This window comes from Copadichromis virginalis, linkage group LG10 (genome assembly GCF_057382275.1).
Source record: "Copadichromis virginalis isolate Kocher_CV1m ecotype Utaka linkage group LG10, C_Virginalis_male_GT1.1, whole genome shotgun sequence".
Taxonomy (NCBI): Eukaryota; Metazoa; Chordata; class Actinopteri; order Cichliformes; family Cichlidae; genus Copadichromis; species Copadichromis virginalis.
In genome coordinates, this window is record NC_140627.1 from 20,328,429 (window position 1) to 20,350,404 (window position 21,976).

Below are 21,976 nucleotides of genomic sequence, written 5' to 3' on the forward strand. Positions count from 1 at the left end.
TCACCAGGTCCCCCCGTGTGGTTCTGGGATCTTTGCTCACCGTTCTCATGATCATTTTGACCCCACGGGATGAGATCTTGCGTGGAGCCCCAGATCGAGGGAGATTATCAGTGGTCTTGTATGTCTTCCATTTTCTGATGATCGCTCCCACAGTTGATTTTTTCACACCAAGCTGCTTGCCTATTGTAGATTCACTCTTCCCAGTCTGGTGCAGGTCTACAATACTTTTCCTGGTGTCCTTCGAAAGCTCTTTGGTCTTGGCCATGGCGGAGTTTGGAGTCTGACTGTTTGCGGCTGTGGACAGGTGTCTTTTATACAGATGATGAGTTCAAACAGGTGCCATTCATACAGGGAACGAGTGGGGGACAGAAAAGCTTCTTACAGAAGACGTTACAGGTCTGTGAGAGCCAGAGATTTTCCTTGTTTGAGGTGACCAAATACTTATTTTCCACCCTAATTTACGAATAAATTCTTTACAAATCCTACCATGTGAATTCATGGATTTTTTTTTCACATTCTGTCTCTCACAGTTGAAGTGTACCTCTGGTGCAAATTACTGACCTCTGTCATCATTTTAAGTGGGGGAACTTGCACAATCGGTGGCTGACTAAATACTTTTTTGCCCCACTGTATGTATGACCTAAGCCTGGAATAAAGATTTGGATGATGCACTTTCCCCCTACCTTTGTGTCCTTAAAGAATCTTCTAAGGAAACATGTAATGAATATAAAATAAATTATTACAGCTTAGTGGGAGACTTAACTAGGGCAGAGAACTCGCTAATGTTATTAGAGGCAGCCTAAGAAGTCAACTATAGAACAAAAAACATGACCACATAATTTTCGGCCATTAACAGGCACATTGCATGGATTTAATAAAGTGCGAATGATTACAAAATGTCCCTAAGCCTTTCAGAGTGACTCTCCAAACCTGCAGTACAGCTTGTGCAGTGAGAAAGCAGACAGCCACTTTATCGGCACGATGTCAGTGTTCATGAACCCAGAGGCAAGGCTACTAATTATAGGAAAAAAGCTGTGATCAACAGTGTTTAAATCAAAAGGCATCCATATGAAGCCATTAATCTTCTTTGCTTTTTTTGCCCTGTTTCTTCACACTTTCAGACTATAAGCTGCACCATCAATTTAACAAATTCACCTAATAACGTCTACGTGTAGGTTGGATCACGCACTCCTGCACAACTTAACTCTAACCTCCCAAAATCTACACACAATCACAAGGTTACATCGCTCTCATCTGGATCTTTTTCTAGTATAACTGCATCAGACGTTAGCTGAGACCTGTTGGAAGACAACGCCACCTCCCTGTCTTCATCACAGAGCAGTTTCTCCCTCCCCTGCTCCCATGTCCACCCTCCTGGGCACCCTGCTGTCATCAATATCCTCCCATTCGTCCTCCAGCCCTTCTCCATCCTGTGATCTGACTGGCTGGTGCATGCGGAGGAGGCGGTACCTAAGTGGCACCAGGAAGAGGGCGGGGTCAGGCATGGGGTGTGGCTGCTGTGGTGATGTCACTCTCTCCTGTGGGACGCAAGCCCTGACCCTCTCCTCTCTTACGCTGATGCGCATCCTCTGCCTTGCCTCTGATTGGCTGGGAGAGACAGGAGGAGGTGGAGACAGTAGCCAGTCTGAGCTCTCCCCTTCACCATCTTCATCATCTTCATCCTCCTCTTCTTCCTCTTCCTCCTCCTCCTGCTCCTTTCCTCTGGCCTCCTCCTCTCCCTCAGGAGCAGACCCACTGCTCTGCTGCTGCTGGAACAGTTTTAACCGCGCAGTGTGCAGCTCGTGACAGAGGGTCGTGGTCGTGACATTTTGCCGCTGAAGCTCACGACTCAGCAGTGTGATCTTGTGGCTTCGACGTTTCAGCTCCTCTAAGAAACGTCGCTCTTCTTCTCTGAGGCTCCTCCCGAGTGCCGATGCCCGTGCCCGGCTGGCCCGCAGTTCCCCCCGTGCAGCGACCATCATGCAGTGCTGGTCCTGTAGAAGTCGCTCTGCAGCATCACAACGTGCCGCCAGCTCTGCCTCCTCCTCTGTGAAGCATATATGAAAACACAAACACACAGAAATGCAGGTTCAGTGGATACTAAAGCTATGAGATACACTACAAATTATGAGGGGTTCACTGTTTACCTTCTAGTGCCAGACTTTGGTCTGTTTTTCTGTGCTTAATATCTGTTGATTCATCTACTTAACCATTCATTCTTATCTTATTCTGCATGAATTTCACTTTTCACTGTGCTTTCTGTCTACTTTTGCTTATCAGTCAGTGAAACCTGGCCCAATAATTAAAAAAAAATAAATCTATTATTTAGATCACATTTTGCATCAGAGCTTACGGTACAGGGTACAATCACAAAGTTCCAAAACCTTCAGTTTGGCAGATCTCCACCTGCATGCATTATTGTGCATTAGGGACCATTTCCAGCACTGTGTAGTAACTGTAACTCTTAGTTTCTCTTTGCCAACATAAAAAGGATTTGTTTGACAGCACTCAGCACCTCAGTTGAGTCCAAGGACTCGATTAAGATCGATCTAAGAAGGTGAATTACAGGTTTACACATGTCAGGAATGCCTCTTGGAGCCAGTTCTAAACATCTGCACATTCCAACATCAGTTCAACCAACTGTAAGTACAGCTTTTTCAGAGAACCCACACTGTCACCCTCAGATTAGTGGAAACTGGTTAGGTTGTTCAAGAATGGTAAATGGCCTGCATTTGTATAGCGCTTTTCTAGTCCCTAAGGACCCCAAAGCGCTTCACACTACATTCAGTCCATCCATCCATCCATCCATCCATCCATCCATTTTCATCCGCTTTGTCCGGGGCCGGGTCGCGGGGGCAGCAGCCTAAGCAAAGAGGCCCAGACCTCCCTCTCCCCAGCCACCTCCTCCAGCTTATCCGGGGGAATACCAAGGCGTTCCCAGGCCAGCCGAGAGATATAATCTCTCCAGCGTGTCCTGGGTCTGCCCCGGGGCCTCCTCCCGGTGGGACATGCCTGGAACACCTCACCCAGGAGGCGCCCAGGGGGCATCCTTGTCAGATGCCCGAACCACCTCAGCTGGCTCCTTTCGATGTGGAGCAGCAGCTGCTCTACTCTGAGCCCCTCCCGGATGGCCGAACTTCTCACCCTATCTCTAAGGGAGAGGCCAGCCACCCTTCGGAGGAAGCTCATTTCTGCCGCTTGTATCCGCGATCTCGTTCTTTCGGTCACTACCCACAGCTCGTGGCCATAGGTGAGGGTAGGGACGTAGATCGACCGGTAAATTGAGAGCTTCGCTTTTACACTCAGCTCCCTCTTCACCACGACGGCAGCGTCCGCATTACTGCAGCTGCAGCCCCAATCCGTCTGTCGATCTCCAGCTCCCTTCTCCCATCACTCGCGAACAAGACCCCGAGATACTTGAACTCCTCCACTTGGGGCAGGAACTCATCCCCGACCCGGAGTGGGCACTCCACCCTTTTCCGGCTGAGAACCATGGCCTCAGATTTGAAGGTGCTGATCCTCATTCCCGCTGCTTCACACTCGGCTGCGAACCGCTCCAGTGCGAGCTGGAGGCCCTCACCCGATGAAGCCAACAGAACCACATCATCTGCAAAAATCAGAGATGAGATTCTGAGGCCACTACATTCAGTCATTCACCCATTCACACACATTCACACACTGGCGATGGCAAGCTACATTGTAGCCACAGCTGCCCTGGGGCGCACTGACAGAGGCGAGGCTGCCGGACACTGGCGCCACCGGGCCCTCTGACCACCACCAGTAGGCAAACATGGGGTTAGTATCTTGCCCAAGGATATTTGGCATGCAGTCAGGAGGCAGCCTGGGATCGAACCACCACCGAAGAATAATCAGGAACCAGCAAGGCTCAAGCCTCCCATGAACTGGAAACTGCTGGAATACCAGCATCACTGTCCACAGTGAAGTGAGTTTTATATCACCAAGGACTGGGAGGATTTCAACCAAGAAAGAAGCACACCTTCAAGGTCGAGGCCCACAGAGACGAGCCAAACGCCTTCTGGGGAAAATGTGATGGTCAGACGAGACAAAGATTGAGCTGTTTCGCCACAATGAATAGAGGTGTGTTCGCAGGAGTAAAGGTGAGGCTTTCAAACCTAAGAACAGTGTAGCAAATGTGAAGCATGGTGGTGGTAGCATCATGCTCTGGGGCTGTTTGCTGTGATACCGGTACATTAGAATGGAATAATGAGTGATTGAGTGTTCCCACAGGATGATGATTACAAACTAGAGATGGACCGATCCGATATTACATATCGGTATCGGTCCGATACTGACCTAAATTACTGGATCGGATATCGGAGAAAAATAAAAAATGTAATCCGATCCATTAAATATCACGAAAGCACCTCACAAAACTTGCAACACACCGTAACTCACCTCAGAACGTTAGCACGTCGGAGCAGTATGCATCACGTGATAGAGCGGCTGTGGCATGCCGACCTGTCGGTGGTCTGGATAGCATTTGGAGCTTCGCTAGCAACCCGGCATTTCATCTCCGACAAAGTTATCCCGAGAGAAGTAAAGCAAGTGTGTAAGTCCATCTCTGAATGTTTGTAAAGCATTCCTGCGTTAAGCTTAACAAGCGATATATGGAGCGACTGCCTCTTCTTGCTGCTACTTCAATCATGAAACTGCTTAACGATCAGCTGATCGGCTTTTCTGTCAGGAGTCCGTCTCTAGTTTGCTTTTGGCCCACTTTGCACCAGAAAGAGGAAACCAGCGGATAAACAACAGCAGCACGTTTAAGCTTGATCAGCTGTTGTTAGAATTTATTTAATATTACTTTCTACTCGAGGATCTTTTTCTACGTAGCTGACGCTGGTAACTGTGCAGGGGCGGATCTAGCAAAGTTTAGCCAGGGGGGCCGATAGGGCATTAACAGGGAAAAGGGGGCACAAAGACATACTTTTCTTTCTTATTCTCATTTAAAATGTCTAGCTTTTAATAAATAATTATCTTACACCCAAAGTTTTAATTTGATGTAAAATGAATAGAAGTCAATTACTGTATATAGTAACTATTAAGTCTAATATATATACCCTAGTAAGCTATAGTACTTTTTCCTTTGGGAAGGTACCATCTGTGCAGTCTGCAATTTTGTTGAAGAAAGATGTTGAATCTATTTAATATTTCTTGAAAAATAATTGATTTCTGTGCATTTTTTTTCACACTGCATCAAATTAAGGTTGATTACGTCGATTAAGCATCATGAGGTGGAGCGTGAGGGGTGGTTCCCTATTTTTTATTTATTTATTTTTGTTGTTGCTGGGAGTTGGAACCCTATTAGTTAGGTTGCTTAATATTTATGCTAAGTACTCTTTAAAATACCAGAATAGGGAGGATGGTGTAGGTCTAAGTTTATTAGATTGATCAGTATTGCTGAACTATGAAATTTTTTTTTTGCATACAGGTATAACAGAATAGCTTTAGTGTAGTTGTTGTTTTAAACTTGAGTATGAACTTATACAAAATGCAGCAAGATATTTAAAAAACAGTTTTGTTGATTAAAAAACACTATATCGGATTCATATCGGTATCGGCAGATATCCAAATTTATGATATCGGTATCGGTATCGGACATAAAAAAGTGGTATCGTGCCATCTCTATTACAAACACATCAAATCTGAATTTGGATATCTGGAAAAGCAAGCTAACATTAAGCTTCTGAAGTCCCAGCCTCAACACTATTGAAAATTTGTGGGTCTGTGCCAGGAAACCAATTCTGCCAAGAAGCGTGGTCAAACATGCAGCCAGAAGTATGAGGCTGAATGTCTTGACTATGATTTGAAAACCAAACTGGGGTTGTTAGTGGGAATGTCTACATTGTCAAAGGCGACACATCAGGTCAGAATCATGACTGGGGAACACCATGCATTATTAAAAACATGCTACATCAGCAGAACTACCACTTATCGCCCACCCCACTCACCAAGTTTGAAAACTTTCTACTTTGTCTCCCTCTCCCAAATGAAATTAAAGATTAAGGGTAGCTGTTTTGACCACATCAAGAATCAAATCAAGAGAGACATGAGTCTAATTTGTCAGTATTATACTACAGTACTATATAGTGGCAGACACACTGGAAGCAGAGTGCTACCTAAGAGGTATATCTACAAAGTAAGGGCTAAATTTCAGTGAGCTAGGATCTTTAATTATTTTTTAGAAGAGTCGCAAAACTTTATAATCTCACGTCATTTTGATAACTTTATTTGATATATTTTAAATATGCAACTCAAAATGCTAACAACAAACCAATATCATCATGTACTGCTACAAATAAGTCAACACTGGGATCTACAGACATAACTTTTTATTTCCCTAGGCTCATTTTTAACTATGACAGCAGCTAATCCAGCTGATAACTGAAAAACAAGATTTTAAATCACGGTATTTAAAATCTATTATCGACTTGTAGCTCTGCTTTGTGACAATTTACAATAAATATAGATTTTATAAATATTAGCAAGCTTGCCCTGTCAGTGTAACCCTGTTAATTCTCAGTTGTCCTCTGCCCATCTTTTCTTTTTTAGATCTCTACAGCTATGATATAAAGTTTCAGCGTCTCTCATATATCATTTTTCCCTTGCTCAGCAAGGGTTTGTAATTTCTCACCTGCTGTGTTTCTGTCGGGAAACCTGGAGTCCAGCTCACAGCTCAGCTCTGCAGGCAAGAAAGGAAGTAGTACAACAGGCTGGCAGACAGACAAATATAAGACAAGTAAGTACATAATGAGATGGCAAGAGCAGTTCACCTGTACACTGACCGTGACAGCGCCTCTTCAGGTGTGTGATCTCCAGCTGCAGGCCAGTCAGCATGGCCAGGTGCTCCTGCTTCAGGAAGGTGATGCCTCTCTCCACACTGGCCACCTGCTGCTCGAGCCTCCCGGCATCCATGGCCGAACCCCTGCAGAACCTGTGCACAGATGTTGATGGCTGGTTTGTCTTTGGATTGGCTGCAAGATTTATTACCACAGCTGTTTATATTAGTGTCGCAGTTTCAATGCTGGCATTGAGTAATACTTGCAAGCGAACACTTAAAATAAGATTATATCACTCAATGATATCCATTAGTAATTATGCATTTTTCTTCATGCAATATAGCATAACTGGTGTTATATTACAATGCTTTTCTACATCATTTAAGGGTTTTTAATGCATTTCTATGCATCTGCTTCTTGGGTGATTTGACAGTAGCCTGCTCTTATTTAATATTATCAGTTTTATGAGCTTTCTCATTTCTGCACGTTTACTCAGTCTCTCATTTATCTCCATCACTGGCTGTGGCCTACCGTGATACTGAAGCGATATCCTCTCCAAAGCGTCTGTCATGGATCTCCGTATAGATTTGGCTCTTTATTTCCCGTCCTTGATGGAGCAGAAACGCAGAAAACAAAAGGCCCGTGCAAAGCGATCAGTCTGCAAAAGCGCTCGCTTGTTTTCTTCTCCGGGACGACACGAATGAATGAATCCTACTGCAGGCTGAGTCGAAACAACCTCCTCGTAACCTTCTGGTTATTGGCTATGTGCAGCGCGGTGATGTATTCACAACAAAAGCACCACGGAGTGTGAGGTTGTCGGTGCCACGGAGCAGCACCAGGAGGAGGAGGAGCTTCCTGAAATGTAACCCGCTCTAAATGCCTCAAAATTCACCAATAAGCCCACAACAGTTCATCTTTACTCCAACGTGAACAGAGTCAGAAGTGTATTTTGCTTATATGACAGCAACCCGTGCTTCATACAAGGATAGAAAAAACTGTTTCACAAAAAATTCCAATCAGCAGCATTTTCTGTATTAGATTATTTCTTCTATGTTCTGTTTTTATTGTCTTACATATCCAGTAAAATTTATTTATTTTACTCATTTAATCAATTTACCTTATTTAATTTACAGTTATGGTAAAAAAGAAAGTATGCCCTTTTTATTCTTTGTTAGAAATAAATATGGTTCTTAGTATTTACCTTAAAATTAGATACATTAGGTAAATACACCATCATATGAACAGCAAAAAAGGTGCTGATTAACTGATCATCGGCAGGTGGGAGGACGTCTGTAAAAGCAGATGTCAACATTCCTCCAAAAATGATGTGAGAGACGGATGAAGTCATACAGGAAAAGATTACTTCAAGTTATTGCTGGTATGGAGCTTCTACAAGAGACTGAATGGGCTGGTGTACTTTTGTTTTTTGTAAGACCTTATTTTCAATGACAAGGAAATTAAAATTAAAATTTGTAATATGTTTTGTGAAGTGTTGGTAAAGAAAGAAACTAAAGAACCTAAAAAGTCCCTATTTTCTGATCTGTTCCTTTGATGTGGACAACATCCCGAACAGAATGAAAATAATTATATCTCTTTTAAAAGCTTGGACCAAAAAAAGATGGAAAATATATATTCTGTTTAAAATTACTGTAAAGTTTCTCATTCGTGCAGATTCAGAATACTTTCCTTTTGTGTAACTCTGAATCTTTCAAAAATGATCTAAAATACAAAACAAAAAACAGCATTTGCTTTGGCAGGTGATGTTTTGTCTGACAAAGAGAAGTAACCAGTAATTGTTGCTTTAGCTAAGTCAATGTTTGCCTCTGAAATTAAAAGGAGGTAGCAGTTATATGAATATTACATATACAAAAACTGAAATAAAATTTAAGTCCACAATCAGTCACACATTTAAAGAAGTTGTCCAAAGAAAGCATTTATTATGTGCGTTGTCATTTTCACAGACCAAGATGAACCACAATGATCTTCTTCTTTTGGCTGCTCAGTCTCTCCTCTTAACCAAGCTTCAACAACTCTTTCTTATATCTCAATGGTATACCTCATCATGTTTATCCAGCTTTAGGTCCTACGGTTCTGCATATAATCTTTGTAAAAACCACAAAGGTGTTAATTTTAATATCTTTTCTGACAAATAAAAACAAAAAAGCCTTGAACCAGTTCAGCTGTTTTGTTTAAAATGACTAAAATATGATTGATCAACACTTCTAATAAACATATAGTATATTTATAAATGAAAGTATGAACTTATTTTCTATTTAACATTAACAGTTTTTATTCTGTTATAATCATCTTAATCCCACACAATACAAATATCATCAGCTAAAAGTCTGATTAATGATAATACTTAGAACACGTTATTTTCCAGTAAGCCAAAAGCCTCTGTTAAGTTTAGGTAACTTTTTTTCTGTAGAGTTTTGCAACATAATGGTTATAGAAGACACTCTTGATATCTGTGCAGAATAACCTGGCCATAAATACATTTTTTGGGGCAGGTGCAGCAGGGGAATTGTTGTCATCTGTTTCCTGTGAAATGGTTGACAAGGCTCGAACTCTTCTGGCTGCATTTCTCGTCCATGCTGGGGAGGGAAACCGGCTTACTGTGCAGGGAGACCTCGTAGTAGGGACAGACTTTCAGGTGAGCAGATATAGGAGGGATGTCAGCCATATGCCACGAATCCACTGAGGAGAAGAGATGACTGAACTCCCACACCTGAAGAGAAACCAAAACAGAGTCAGGAGAAGACCAAAGGAGGAATAATTGCCATAGTATGTGATGAACTAGCTGGCTTTGTTTCTATATCTCACAAGCTTGGCTCTCCACTTGGTTCTCCCGTGTGAGTAGGTTTTCTTCTCCCAGCGGAAGGTGACCATCCCTCTCTCCTTCAGCAGAGTGGAGCACACCTGCCTCATGAGGCGGGACACCAGAGCCAGCTGGAAGAGGGACAGGCTGTCCAGGAAACTGGCCATGTGGCACAGCACCTCGTAGGGAAGAGAGCCCAAAGAGCCCCCTCTTCCTTCTGAGCTCGTGGGTGAATTGTCACCTACTAATCCTTCGAATGTTGGACGCAAGTTAAAACTCCTCAGCTCCTTACTGTACGGGAGGGAAAAAGGAGAGTGGGTGGAGTTAAAACTAAAATAAAGGAGGAGCATATGCAATAAAATCTTCCCTTTGGTGCACTCACTGTACTCAATGTTTAAGACATTAAGAGACTATTTTCATTAACAAATGAATCCTTGTGGATTCATATGAGTTGTGCTCACTTGTATGTGACGGTAGCTTTATGTGTGGAAGGATGAAACCTCCTCTGACTATAGGTGCACCCCAGATACGCGAGTGGACACCGCTGCTCGAACCAACCGCTCAGACATGTGTGGATGTCACAGTGCACATTCCTGGAAAAAGAACATGGCAGTTTATACATTCATAGCACACAACCAGGGCCATTCATACACATTTTTTTTTGTTTTTTGCAGGTTGTGTCTAAAAATAAAAAGACAAAAATGCGCTCATCCACAGTTGCTTCCAGTGAGAGCTTAACACTTATTACTTTAATGCTGAGGGCAGATTTTGCACAGACACCTGACATGTGTGGCGAACTCTCGTCGGTGGAAGGTGTGACCGCAGAGGAAGGTGAAGACACAGCTGGCTCTGTTGTGTCTGCTGTTCACACTCTCCGCTTGCAGCTGCAGGTGAAGCTTCAGCGGTCTGTCCACCATCACCTCAGCCAGGGTGGTCTTCCCTTTGAAAGGAGCTGACCGAAACGAATATGTCTGCGTTCCCACGTCAATGTAGAGCCCGTCGTATGCTTTCGACTCGCTGATCTGCAGGGAGGGAAACCAGTCAGTTGCAATACCCGATCAACTATAAACCATATAAAGGTTTTCAGACTTTCCACTTTTTTTCCTGAACTGCTTGTGTGCTTGAGCATGTTATACCTTGTGACCCATGACCTCTTCCTCTGCATAGCCCAGCAGCGTGGCTGCTGCTTCATCAGTGAGCCACTCATCTTCTTTGACTCCGAGGTCCGATGTGTCCACACCGCGAGGTTCACTTTGAACCCGTGCGGCCGTGTCGTATAGATGAACACGTCGCCTGTAGTGATAGCTGTCAGGTACCTGTGAGGAAGACAAACATCAAGCGAGTACAGTGAACAGAGAACCTTTTGTGCTTTCTGATCCTGGTGGATATTTTAAAGCCAGAATGGTCAACAGCAGAGGCTGAATAACTGTTTTCTTTCTGTTTAAAAGGCTACTAAAAGTTCAAATGTCAGCTTTAATCTCATTGGTAGGATTGCACATATAGACACAGATCACTGCTTCAGCTGTGAGAGTCTCACTAGTTTGAAGTGGGTGGAACTCATTTCTACTGAACACCAATTATGAGCACTTGAATCAAATGCAGTAAGCCACTTTAGTTTGGTGATGAAAAGTTCAGTTATTTTACTCACACTACAACTCATGGCTGTATCTCTGCTTACTATATATTATGTGACAATGCCTCTACAGTCCGTTTTATCTAAAAGTTAAAGCTTCCAGCAGGTTAAAGGACCATAATGGTGCATTTATAAGCTGCTCAGCGTATATACAGTGAGACAAAACGTGTGACGCCTCAGTACGAAGAAGAGGGAAACTTTGGGAAACTAAAAGATGGAACACACAGAGACATGTCAAATATCCAATATTCATTTTGTGCTTCTGTAAGTTAAAATAAAGCACTTTAGAAGTATGAAGTTTGTGCTATAACTGAACAACATCTGTAACATCTGTTTCTTCTGTACACCAGGATCTTTCACTGCTGTACAGAGAAAACCCTGTCATGCTGCTCAACCCTGGAGGGCTGGCACAGGATACAATACATCACAGAGGCAGGTAATGCTATTAAGTCATTTTACAGGACACTGACATGATATTTTTTTTCTTACTTATGTGTTGTCCCATTAGCTTCCACCCCAGCAGTAGTGGGGATAATGTGATTTTGTCCATAAAAGTAATTTAAAGCAAAAAACGTAAAAAGTATCCCTCAAACGATTATCGAAGTTAATACTAGCATAAATATGATTATTGTAAGTATAATAAACCAGGAGATCGAAACTTTTTTTTTAAGCAAATTAAGTCATATCACTGGTCTACATGTATTTATAAAGCAGTTTGTCTTCACACCGAACGCGATAGAGGCGGCCAGAGCGTCAGGTTTACATGTAAAGTCAATGGAAAAGCGCGATGACAGCGTACCGCGTCTGGCGCGTTTGACTCGCGAAAAAAAAAAACACCAAGCGTGTCAGTTTTTGTGTTGCATTTTGTGCATGCGCGCATATCGCGTCAACCGCTCGAGATGGAAAAATCTGAACTCCAGCGTCAAATCGTGCCGCGACAACCAATCAGGAGCCTGTTGACGTGGCTCTGACCTGGGTCAAAGGGGCAGATCCAGCCAAAGCCCTTCATTCTTCATTCAGTATGGAGGAAAAGCTCATCAGAGCCGTGGCTAATTATCCAGAGCTATATGATGCTAGCTACTACTTCTACCGAGACAGGAATAAAAAGGACCTAGCTTGGAGGCACATAAGTGAGGAGATCGGGCAACCTGGTAAGTTCATTCATTCTTCTTTTTAATTTTCAGACTGACCCGATGAAGCCGCGCAAAAGCTAGCAAGCCCGCCTACTGTCCCGCTATTTTCCCACTGATATACAAATACCTTTCCGCTAACAAGATAATGTGTTTATTCAGAGGACATCTGCAGGAGAAAGTGGAATAGCCTCAGGGACACGTATAATAAGGAGAAGAGGAGTGGGTCTGCAGCAGGATCGGGGAGGAGATGGAAGTTCTTCGCGGTCATGGGGTTTCTGGACCCCTTCCTCACCCCGCGGGAGACAAGTGGGAATTTGGTGCGGACCGTGGAGAACTTCCCCCCCGAGGACCAGGGACAGCCCGGAGAGGCAGCAGGGGAGTGTCAGTCAGAAGGTATGTTTACAATGAGTTAATGTAGGCAGTTAATTTATGCGTGTTGTCATATAGGAATATATTTTGTTTATTAATAAACAGTATACAGTGGTCCCGCTGTTCATCCGTCACTGCCTCGCCTTTTCGCTGATTTTTTTTTATTGCATCGTACAGCATTGCATTCTGCAGCCTGATTGACAAATCTCCTCCGTGTCGTGTCTCCTGCGCTTGCCAAACGTATCATGTTTGGTTTCTATAACCATCACGTCCAATAGAAAAAAACAGCACAAAAACACTCATAACTATGACCCTCATTCGGAAATACACACCTGCACCGCGAGGGAAAAAGGCGCACAAAAGTGGCGCCTTGGAAAAAGCGCGGCATAATACTTTTACGTTTTAAAATCGACAAAGGTTTGCACTTTGAGAATCAACTTGTGAGAACTGCGACTACTGTTCATGTGCTGCAATAAATGAGAGACCACTCTATATAATTTCTCTGACTATTGTCTTCAACCTGTTAACATTTAATATTGTCTTGATAGAGTCAACTGATTCTACAGCAGAGTCATCCCCTGTTGCTTCTCCTGGCTCCCCAGTCCCTGGTCCCTCCACTCCTGCTGCTGCACCCACAGGCATGTACTAAATATCTATAACCAATCTGTTTATATCCTGTTTTTTTTTTTTTTTTTTTCCTTCAATTTTGAAAATGAAAATCTAGTAGCAGCCTTCTCATTACTTTGTCTTTTTGTGCTGTGTTTTACAGGCCCACAGAGGAGGACATCTCGAAGGCGGTTGAGGGACAGGTCCCAGGACGGTCCATCGGCGGTGGAGCTGGCCATCCTGGAGTGCCTAAAGAGGCCACGCCCGTCTCCAACAGAGTATTTCCTCCTCGGCCTTGTTCCTGCTCTGGAGAGCATGCCGCCTCAGACACGAGAATTCGTGAAATTTCAAATTCATAAATTAGTTTTTGACAACAGCACAGCTGTGTTAAATTTGGAAACATTGGACCCTAATGATCAGTAGTTTTCTGATGAGGCAGCAGCTCTCCAGGGCAGAAACAATGTTGTTATTTTTCTCCTCCTTCTCCCTGAGGCTCTTCCACTCCAAGCTGGGTCCTTTTTATTCCTGTCTCTGTAAATAGTTAAATTTTATATTTATGTTTAATGTTTTTGTTAGTGAATTTATATATTTTTTCCAATAAACATTTGTAATGACTAATGTCTCAGTTCTACTACACAGCAAATGTTGACACACGACTTGACACAAGTAGAATTTATTTCATATTATACTAATGACAAAATATACCAATACAGTGTGATGCAAAAGTTTGGGCAACCTTGTTAAAAGTAATTATTTTCCTGTACAAATTGTTGGTTGTCACAATAAAAATTGTTAGTTAAATATATCATATAGGAGACACACGCAGTGATATTTGAGAAGTGAAATGAAGTTCACTGGGTTTACAGAAAGTGTGCAATAACTGTTTAAACTAAATCAAGCAGGTGCATAAATTGGCAACACAAAAAAAGAAATGAAATAAATATTTAGTGTATATCAATGTGTGTGTGTCTCCTATATGATATATGCAAGTGACATTTTTCATTGTAACAGTGATTCATACAAGAAAATAATGACTATTAACAAGGTTGCCCAAACTTTTGCATCACACTGGTTATAGGAACACAGTGAAGACAAGTTACTTAAGAGAGTAAAAAGAGGCTAGTTTGTTTTGGAGTAGAGCTCCATTTATTAAGAAAAATTGAAAAAGACAGGAACACTCTTTAGAGGTTTGTGGGTGGCTCTTAAAAGAGCCGTTGTGGGGAAGTCACTCGGACTTCAAACAGGCTACTCCTTTGGTTGCCAAGACACAGCTCCCTACGCCGAGAAGTGGGCCATGAATTTCTCCCTCACCAGGACAGCCTCTGGAGGAGTTGTTTGCTGCTACACGACCCAGGCCTTGCAACGGCTCCACCACAGCAGGTGCCACACCCCTCACAGCAGGTGCCCCACTCTCGTCCAAACAGTGTAGAAAATTGTGGAGAACACACGTTGCTTTCACACACTTCTCCGCAATTTCAGGACGGAGCTCCATTGAGCGCCGATACAACCTCTACTGTGAGGAGAGGACACTGAAGGCACCCTCCACTCTCATCCTGGCCCTGGAGTGGAGGTTCTTCTCTAGAGGGAGGAGGCGTCCAGGGAAAGGCCTCATGAGCTCACGCCACAGCGGGAACGCTTCATCAGCCACAAAGACATGGGGCTGGGCTCCACGGTGTTCTCCACCAGGTAGAGGCTGGTCAGGAGGCAGAGTCCCAGCCCGAAGAGCCTGACCAAAGGTGGAGTTGGCCAGAATACCACCGGGTCCTCCCGTACCCCCCAACATCAATAACGCGGAAGCGATACCTTGCATCCACAACAGCAAGGAGAACCATCCGGAGCTCCACAGCAGAGAGGGAAGTTCCAGCGCTGCTGGGATCCCTCTCTGCTGTGGACCGCCAGTCTCCAGGTGAAGGCACAGCCATGAAATCATCCACTAGACAGTCCCAGATGGCCGTCGCTACCTGGGGGATGATCTGGCTCACCGTGGAGACACCAACTCGAAAACTGAACACGATGGTCCTGAAGGAGTCCCCGGTGGCAAGGAACCTGGACAAAATTGTTTAAAATTAGTGTTATGTGTACTGCAGTTACAAATACATTATTGAAATTCCAAAACACTTTTGTGATGTCAGATTTAAATTACAAAACATAAATCTTACATAAAACATTTTGTAATTTTAATGATAATTACATAATGTATATTAGATATAATCTAAAACAGTCTGCGGGGATTATATAGAAATATTCAACTATCCCAGAATTAAACCTGGTCTAAATAAAAAAAAGGAGTGAGTATCACTACAAAGGTTAACTCACAGTGGTCCTCATACCAGTTTGCTATCAGCAAACACCGAGAGCATATATTGATATGACACCACAGCCGTGCTATCATTGTAAACACTGATAACAGCATAAATCGAATTAAATCGGGACTTGATGAGACCTTTCGAGTATCACTAGAAATATTATACACAGTCGTCTCTGTACCACAGTTTGCTTTCAGTAAACACCGATGCATTCACTGTTAGCATAGCACATCCATGTTAGCAGTGTATAAACGGATGGTTTAGCATATATTAGCACAGGTATCAATAAAGGACTAAGTATTAAACACTTTTACTAACCTCAAGCAGATGGACAGGCGCTCTGCAGGTAGGATTGAGCGCCTGTAGTTGGTGTCTAGGCGGAGATTCTGGGACCGACGCGGGACAGCAGGTCCTCAAACTGGCGAGTGAAAGACGTGGTATCGCTGGAATCGGCAGTCATCCAGGCGCAGCTCCTGGAGCAAATGGTGAAACTCACCAAACTGCTCACGCCTCTGGAGGACCTGATGGACCCAGGTACGGCGAGGACGTCTTTTACGCCGCTGCACTGCTCTCCACAGTACATAGAGAAGGGAGACTCTCTCTTCAAGCTCTAGCTCGACAGCTGCCATCTTGCAAAGATACCGTCTGGCACAACTTCCTCCCACATTTCCGGTTCACGCGCGTCAAAATATGCAATTTTGAGGCGCGATGGATTTTTCTTGGACACGTGTTGAGGTGCGAATGTGCACGAGTCAAATTAGAGGCGTTTGGGGCGTTTTCGCTCGCGTCTATTGCGTTTGGTGTGAACACACTGTTGATTTTAACAGTAGTTTTATGGGACCTTTTAGCTACAGCTACTTATCGATCAATTAATAGTGAGTCTCAAATCAAACAGACTCTGGACTCAGTTAACAATTATCAGTTTGTTAAACAGTAACTTATGTTGCTGCAGCCCAAGAGAAGGGTTTTATTTATCTCCCCAGTCTATGCTTAGCTTTGAAGCCACACCCACAAATATTATATAAAATCAATTAGCCAAGTTTTGAAAGATTCACTTTGTTAGTGGGGTTTTGGACACATGTAACCACTAACTATATTATATATTATATGCCATTAATATTTGAACATGTGACAATTGTTCCAGTCAAAATGAAGACTGGTCTGCAACCATCTGGCAACCACTGGTGAATTACCAGCCAGTTGGCAAAGATTTGTAATTCCTTTGGTCGCTAATGTATTATTATGGTATTAGTTTGAATTGAAGTGATGGAGTTGTCTTCAAACACCGTCCAGCTACTCACTTTAAAAAGTATGACACAAATCAGAAATGGAGACTGTAATTTAAAGTTCTTTTGTTGATTTTGACCTCTTTTCTCAGAAGTTTAAGCGAGTAAGTTGAAATTTAGAAGTTTTAGAAATTTTGAATGCAGTTTTTTGTGGGACAAAGAAGCTTCCATAGCAATAAGAAACCTCAGTAAATACTATATATTTCTTTTTTCCTGTAAACCTCAGCTTTGAGTGTTGGATACTTGGTAATAAGTCTGTTTGGGATTTTAACATTGTTGAGTGCAATTTGTCTTTGGTTGGAGCTTTTAGCAGCTGTTATTTGTGCTTCACTCTTAACGTTTTCATTTTCCACTTCCTGCTCTTAGTTAAAACCCAAAATCAGATGTAAAAGGAGCTCTTAAAGTCCAGTTTAGATTTTGGACTGTTTAGAACTGGTCTGAATGGTCATACACGGATGGAAATGACGTCCTAGTGGCGTCTATCCATCTATCCTCAAATGAAAAATGAGAGACGTAGTAGCATTTCTTTTCTTTTTTTTAAGTAAGGCAACAGTGGCACTTAAACATCCTGTTCTGTCCTATTTCTGTTTTACAATAAAAAAATAAATGTAGTTTCATCACCTTGAATGAGCGCAGTGTCTGGACTGGAATAGGCTCCAAGCTGCCGTACACAAAGTCTTTCTCCCTTGGAGTACAGGCCTCGATTTGTCCAAAGGCTAGCAGCATGCGACCATGATGCACCACGTACATGTTGTACTCCTGTGGTGTGAGTTCCTGCCCCAAACGGTCCAGCACTCCCTCCTGCCACGGGGCCATCCCGGTCTTACTGGTGTCCGCTGGGGGACAGTTTTTGGCAGCAGAGCTGTCATTCTCTGCGTCTGTCTGGTCCTGCCTCTCAGTCCCTTTTGGATTTCTGCCACTCTGAGTTTTTCCCTTGTCACCAACGTTTGGGTTTTGTTTGGGGTTGTTCAGATTTTCCTGAGCGGCCTCACAGCCGCCTCTGTCCATGCTGAACATCATCTCGAACAGGTCATATTTATCTTTGTTGATGCCTGAACCTTGCACAGCACTGTTTGGTACAGTCTGTTCAGCACCACTATGCTCACAGGAGGTGTTTTTAGGAAGACCTGGAGAGAAAAAATAAATGAAATACACTTTTCAAAGAGAGAAACTGAACTTTACTGAGTTTCAAAAACATTCAAAAACAGTTGAAGATGTTTTAGTTTAATCCAGAAATATTCTGTGCTGATAGAAGTGTTAAGGATTTATTTATCACAAATCTATTTTTAGAGTACCTAAAACATGATTTTAATCTCACAAAAAATTCAATTTATTTTTAATCTCTCATGGGTTTTAGGTTTTCAGTAACTCTTAGGCAGATTTTGTTAGGGAAAGCATCTTTTGAAAAGCACCACTATTACCCACCATCACTGGTATCTTCAATTACGACACCATTGACTACTCCACCAGCTGCTGCTTCCTCTTTCATCTCATCATTTATTTCCTCCTCTTCCTCCTCTGTCAGCTCCGGATAGAGCGGCTTCATTTTTAGGCGGCTGTAAAGGTCTTTTTGATCGATTATGGCCATGGCAAGGTCCAGAGCCTCCTCCTGTCCCTCACTTTCTTTCACCAAGTTGTCCTGCAGGGCTTTGTGGCTGTGTGGGTTTGTGTCATCGGTCGGCCAACGGAGCCACTCCATGGTGCAGCACACCACGCTGGCTGGGCACACCTGGAGGTGGGATGCCCGTGAGGAGCGAGGCAGCTGAACAGGGCATCCGTACGCAGCATTGATGCAGGGCACCCTCACATTAGGGCAGAGCAGCAGGTGATCCTCTGCTTTGCACAGGTGGAAGAGGGCGCCACAGTGCAGACGGCAGGGGGTGACCGCACAGCACACAGAGGCCTCCACCCGAGCCCTGCAGCGGCGGCTGTAGCAGGAATCACAGTGGATGTGCTGCTGCATCCTGGAGGCCCGAGAACGCCGACTCTGATTTGGATCAGGAAAAAACCCAGAATGATTCAGTGATGACAAGATGTTTACAATATATGAAAATATGGCTCATTAAAGGTGCAATATGTGAAATTCCCTGGAATAAAGGGATGCTTCAGAACTCTATGTTGGTCTGGCATCATAGGCGTAACCTGTTTGCACTGCTTCTTGCTCTCATTTTAGCTCTCAATTTAGTCTTTAGATACAAACTGATAGCATGTGCTATTAGCATGCAAACTTTGGTGGATATCTCTACAACACAATACACATGATCTGTTGTTTCATAATCTGTTGTTAATTTAATAATATTTGAATCTTTTTTTAAATGAACCTTATTTTGAAGAGTACCACAAAAGGAGTAGGACATCACATGGATTAGGATACTTAGAGAAAGATATATGACAACCAACAAGACAAGACAGAGCAGGTAAAGAGAATAGGTGTGGTGTGAATGTGAGAGTGTGTGTTGAGTGTGAGGGTCCTCATTTCTCTTCAGTCCAAAATAAATGCACTTAGGATGGGTGAAAAAAGGGAATATAACAGTAATAATGATTGTAAAACTACTACAGAGACAGTCAGTCAGAGACTATACTCAGAGGACAGCTCTGGCACAAAAGGTCACTGAGGTCAAGAGTGATGGTTTGTAAGTGGAAATCTTTTCTATGGTGCGCATAATGCAGGAATTACAACTGTTACAAGTCCAGTTTCAGAGCTCTGGTTCACCCCCAGACCTGATCGGAGTCGGGGGACAGCCTCCTTACAGTATAAGTGGTTTGTTGATCATATTAAACTCAGAGGATCAGAGAATTTAACGATGAAAAGAGTGATGGGGGTTATCTCAGTTAGACTATATAGTTACTATATTCAAAAGGGGGTAGCTTGGAAAGGTGGGGAGTTCAAGTTACATGCATGCATGATTATTTCCATTATCTTTAAGATACAACAATGATAATATCATAATAATACATAGATCTATTAGAGCTAGGCAATGGGGTTGTCTAGTCTTGATAGTACAATAGTAATAACACTGTCCTTAATACCACACATAAGTCATTATAATAATGAGTGGAGGACAGTGGGATATCAGAAAATAGCATTAGCAGTGAATTATCTACATTATTCTGTATCTGAATAGACATATGTATATATGAGATGGAAGCAGGTTTGTCCATTGGTTTAAATAATCTTTAAAACCAATAATCTTACATACTCCACCTTTAAAGCTCTATGAGCTTCAATCTTTAATTCAACAGCAGAAAAAGTCTGACTCACCATATTAACGGGACTTCAGCTGGTTTTCTAACTCTGTAAGAAGAAAATACAAAGCAAATGTATATGATTGACATTTCTGTCAAGCATGATATGACATGATATGACCTTTCTGTGACATCATCCCAACACTGAATAATATAGGCCACATTTAATCCACATGCAATCCATCATCACTGGTCACGTACAGTATATCAGATTGTTAAAGACAAGTAAACAAAGAAAAATGAACAAAACCGAAGCTCATATGTTGCCATAAACCATTAAATTTTTTTACTTAGTTCATCTCGCACTCATTCAAACCCACAAATATGTTTCTGTACATTTGTCTGCATAAAAGGGTGAAAAACTCCAAAGTCACACAACAGAATCCTTTGGAGAGTTCATGCTTCTCAGTCTGGTTGCTGCCAGGATGTGTCAGAGGTGTTCAAACAAAACATATTACTACCCTTTTGCACGACTTGAGAATCTAAATGTTTTCTAAACCTCTTGTCCGATCCCGAGCTGCAGAGGGGAAGTTGTAACTGGAATCTATCAAGAAATCGGTACAGACAGAGAAAGCAGAGCAACCTCTCGATTCAAACCTAGAACGACAGTCTGTGAAGCAACAGTCCTAACCACTGCACGCCATCCTGACCGGACATGGTTTTAAAAACTGAAGGAACATCTGCAAAAAAAATATTGTGAAAGTCAAAACAGTTTCCCACTGTTTTGCTTTCCTGTTCAGTAACAAGTAGACTCTGACAATAATGACCTAAAACAGGCAAAACAAGCAGGCAAATAAGTTCTGGGCAGCATTTCTACACTGATGCAGCAGCTTTTGCACTAAGCGTAAAACAAATGTCACTTGGCTCTAGTGCAGTTTTAAAGACACCCAGAACGAGCTGTGGCCTGTGTGGCTGTAAATCTCGACACGTACAAGTCAGACGAGCACTTAGATCAGCTGAAATATTTCACTTCTCCACTTTTATCACTTGTTCGAGCAGTTTCACTGGAATCCTTTCAAATTAGAGATGAAACCAGGTAATCTCAGAGAATTTCAGCACATTCACAATGGAGTCAAACCTTCTCGACGAATACCTTACCGGTTGGACAGCACGGACGAGTTGTTTTTTCTCTTTGGTTTTATAACGTTGCTTTCTGTCCCCGTGCTCTTTGAACTGGTAGGTTATAATTAGCCAAGCAGCACAAGCAGGTTCACAAGTAGAAATAACTCCGCGCTCAGCTTCTCAACATTGCTGCAGCGGGGAGCCACAGGTGCCAAACTTTATACAAGACGTCCTATCTCCGTATTCACAGCCTGAGTTTATGTGTCCGAGCACAAGTTTGTTAGTACAAGTACATTAGAACAAGTAGCTCAGCCTCTGCTGCAACAACTGCAAAATAAATTCACATTGACAGTGTTTTGACAACACTTAAATATCCACTAGAGGACTCCGTTTGGATATTAAGCAAGAATCTGCCTCGTTTTGCTGCGCGCAGAATGAAAGTAGGCAGATTTCTGATGCAAGTGTCTGAGACGACCAGTAACCCAAACCATGTCTCTGACCACCCGTATAAGATTTCTCAGTCAGTGCTGAGCTCTATTTATAACACACAAACACACATAACAGACACACATGGAAACACTTGGTCTTTAAAAGTACCAGAAGGAGTGCGAGGACTTTCTCTCCTTTCAAACCTCAAACCCTCTTTGAATCTTACGCCACAGGATTCTGCTGATATCCTCTGATTGTCCATTTACATGCACTGGGCTCAGTCTGATTAAC

General features: G+C 42.9%; 3 protein-coding genes and 1 pseudogene across 7 annotated transcripts; 1 reads left to right on the top strand and 3 right to left on the bottom strand.

Annotated features, from left to right (window-relative positions):
• Positions 1-839: 839 nt before the first annotated feature.
• Positions 840-7,663, bottom strand: ccdc92bb (coiled-coil domain containing 92Bb). Of its 3 annotated transcripts, none has more exons than XM_085470534.1 (4): positions 7,329-7,663; positions 6,792-6,992; positions 6,653-6,700; positions 840-2,047 (listed from the first exon to the last, which is right to left on the bottom strand). In XM_085470534.1, exons 1-4 carry the CDS (start codon positions 7,366-7,368, stop codon positions 1,332-1,334), a joined length of 1,005 nt encoding a protein of 334 aa, XP_085326660.1. In that variant the 5' UTR covers positions 7,369-7,663; the 3' UTR covers positions 840-1,331. The 3 variants fall into 3 exon arrangements, with proteins under 3 accessions (XP_085326660.1, XP_085326662.1, XP_085326663.1); XM_085470536.1 differs by having other exon boundaries at positions 6,804-6,992; positions 7,329-7,661; XM_085470537.1 differs by having other exon boundaries at positions 6,792-6,952; positions 7,329-7,385.
• A 1,058-nt stretch (positions 7,664-8,721) lies between these two features.
• On the bottom strand, positions 8,722-21,904 carry LOC146700368 (F-box only protein 40-like). Of its 2 annotated transcripts, none has more exons than XM_085470540.1 (9): positions 21,854-21,904; positions 20,211-20,243; positions 18,374-18,935; positions 17,570-18,075; positions 10,752-10,931; positions 10,396-10,637; positions 10,077-10,208; positions 9,621-9,906; positions 8,722-9,525 (listed from the first exon to the last, which is right to left on the bottom strand). In XM_085470540.1, the coding sequence occupies exons 2-9, from the start codon at positions 20,211-20,213 to the stop codon at positions 9,328-9,330; spliced, it is 2,109 nt and encodes a 702-aa protein (XP_085326666.1). In that variant the 5' UTR covers positions 20,214-20,243; positions 21,854-21,904; the 3' UTR covers positions 8,722-9,327. The 2 variants fall into 2 exon arrangements, with proteins under 2 accessions (XP_085326666.1, XP_085326665.1); XM_085470539.1 differs by lacking the exon at positions 21,854-21,904 and adding an exon at positions 21,293-21,700.
• Positions 12,146-13,974, top strand: LOC146700369 (uncharacterized). The gene is made up of 4 exons (XM_085470541.1): positions 12,146-12,399; positions 12,541-12,774; positions 13,299-13,388; positions 13,520-13,974. Exons 1-4 carry the CDS (start codon positions 12,270-12,272, stop codon positions 13,777-13,779), a joined length of 714 nt encoding a protein of 237 aa, XP_085326667.1. The 5' UTR covers positions 12,146-12,269; the 3' UTR covers positions 13,780-13,974.
• LOC146700370 (uncharacterized) lies at positions 14,322-17,559 on the bottom strand (annotated as a pseudogene). Its single transcript, XR_014922556.1, has 2 exons — positions 15,981-17,559; positions 14,322-15,402 (listed from the first exon to the last, which is right to left on the bottom strand). The product of XR_014922556.1 is annotated as an uncharacterized LOC146700370 (transcript).
• Positions 21,905-21,976: the final 72 nt, after the last annotated feature.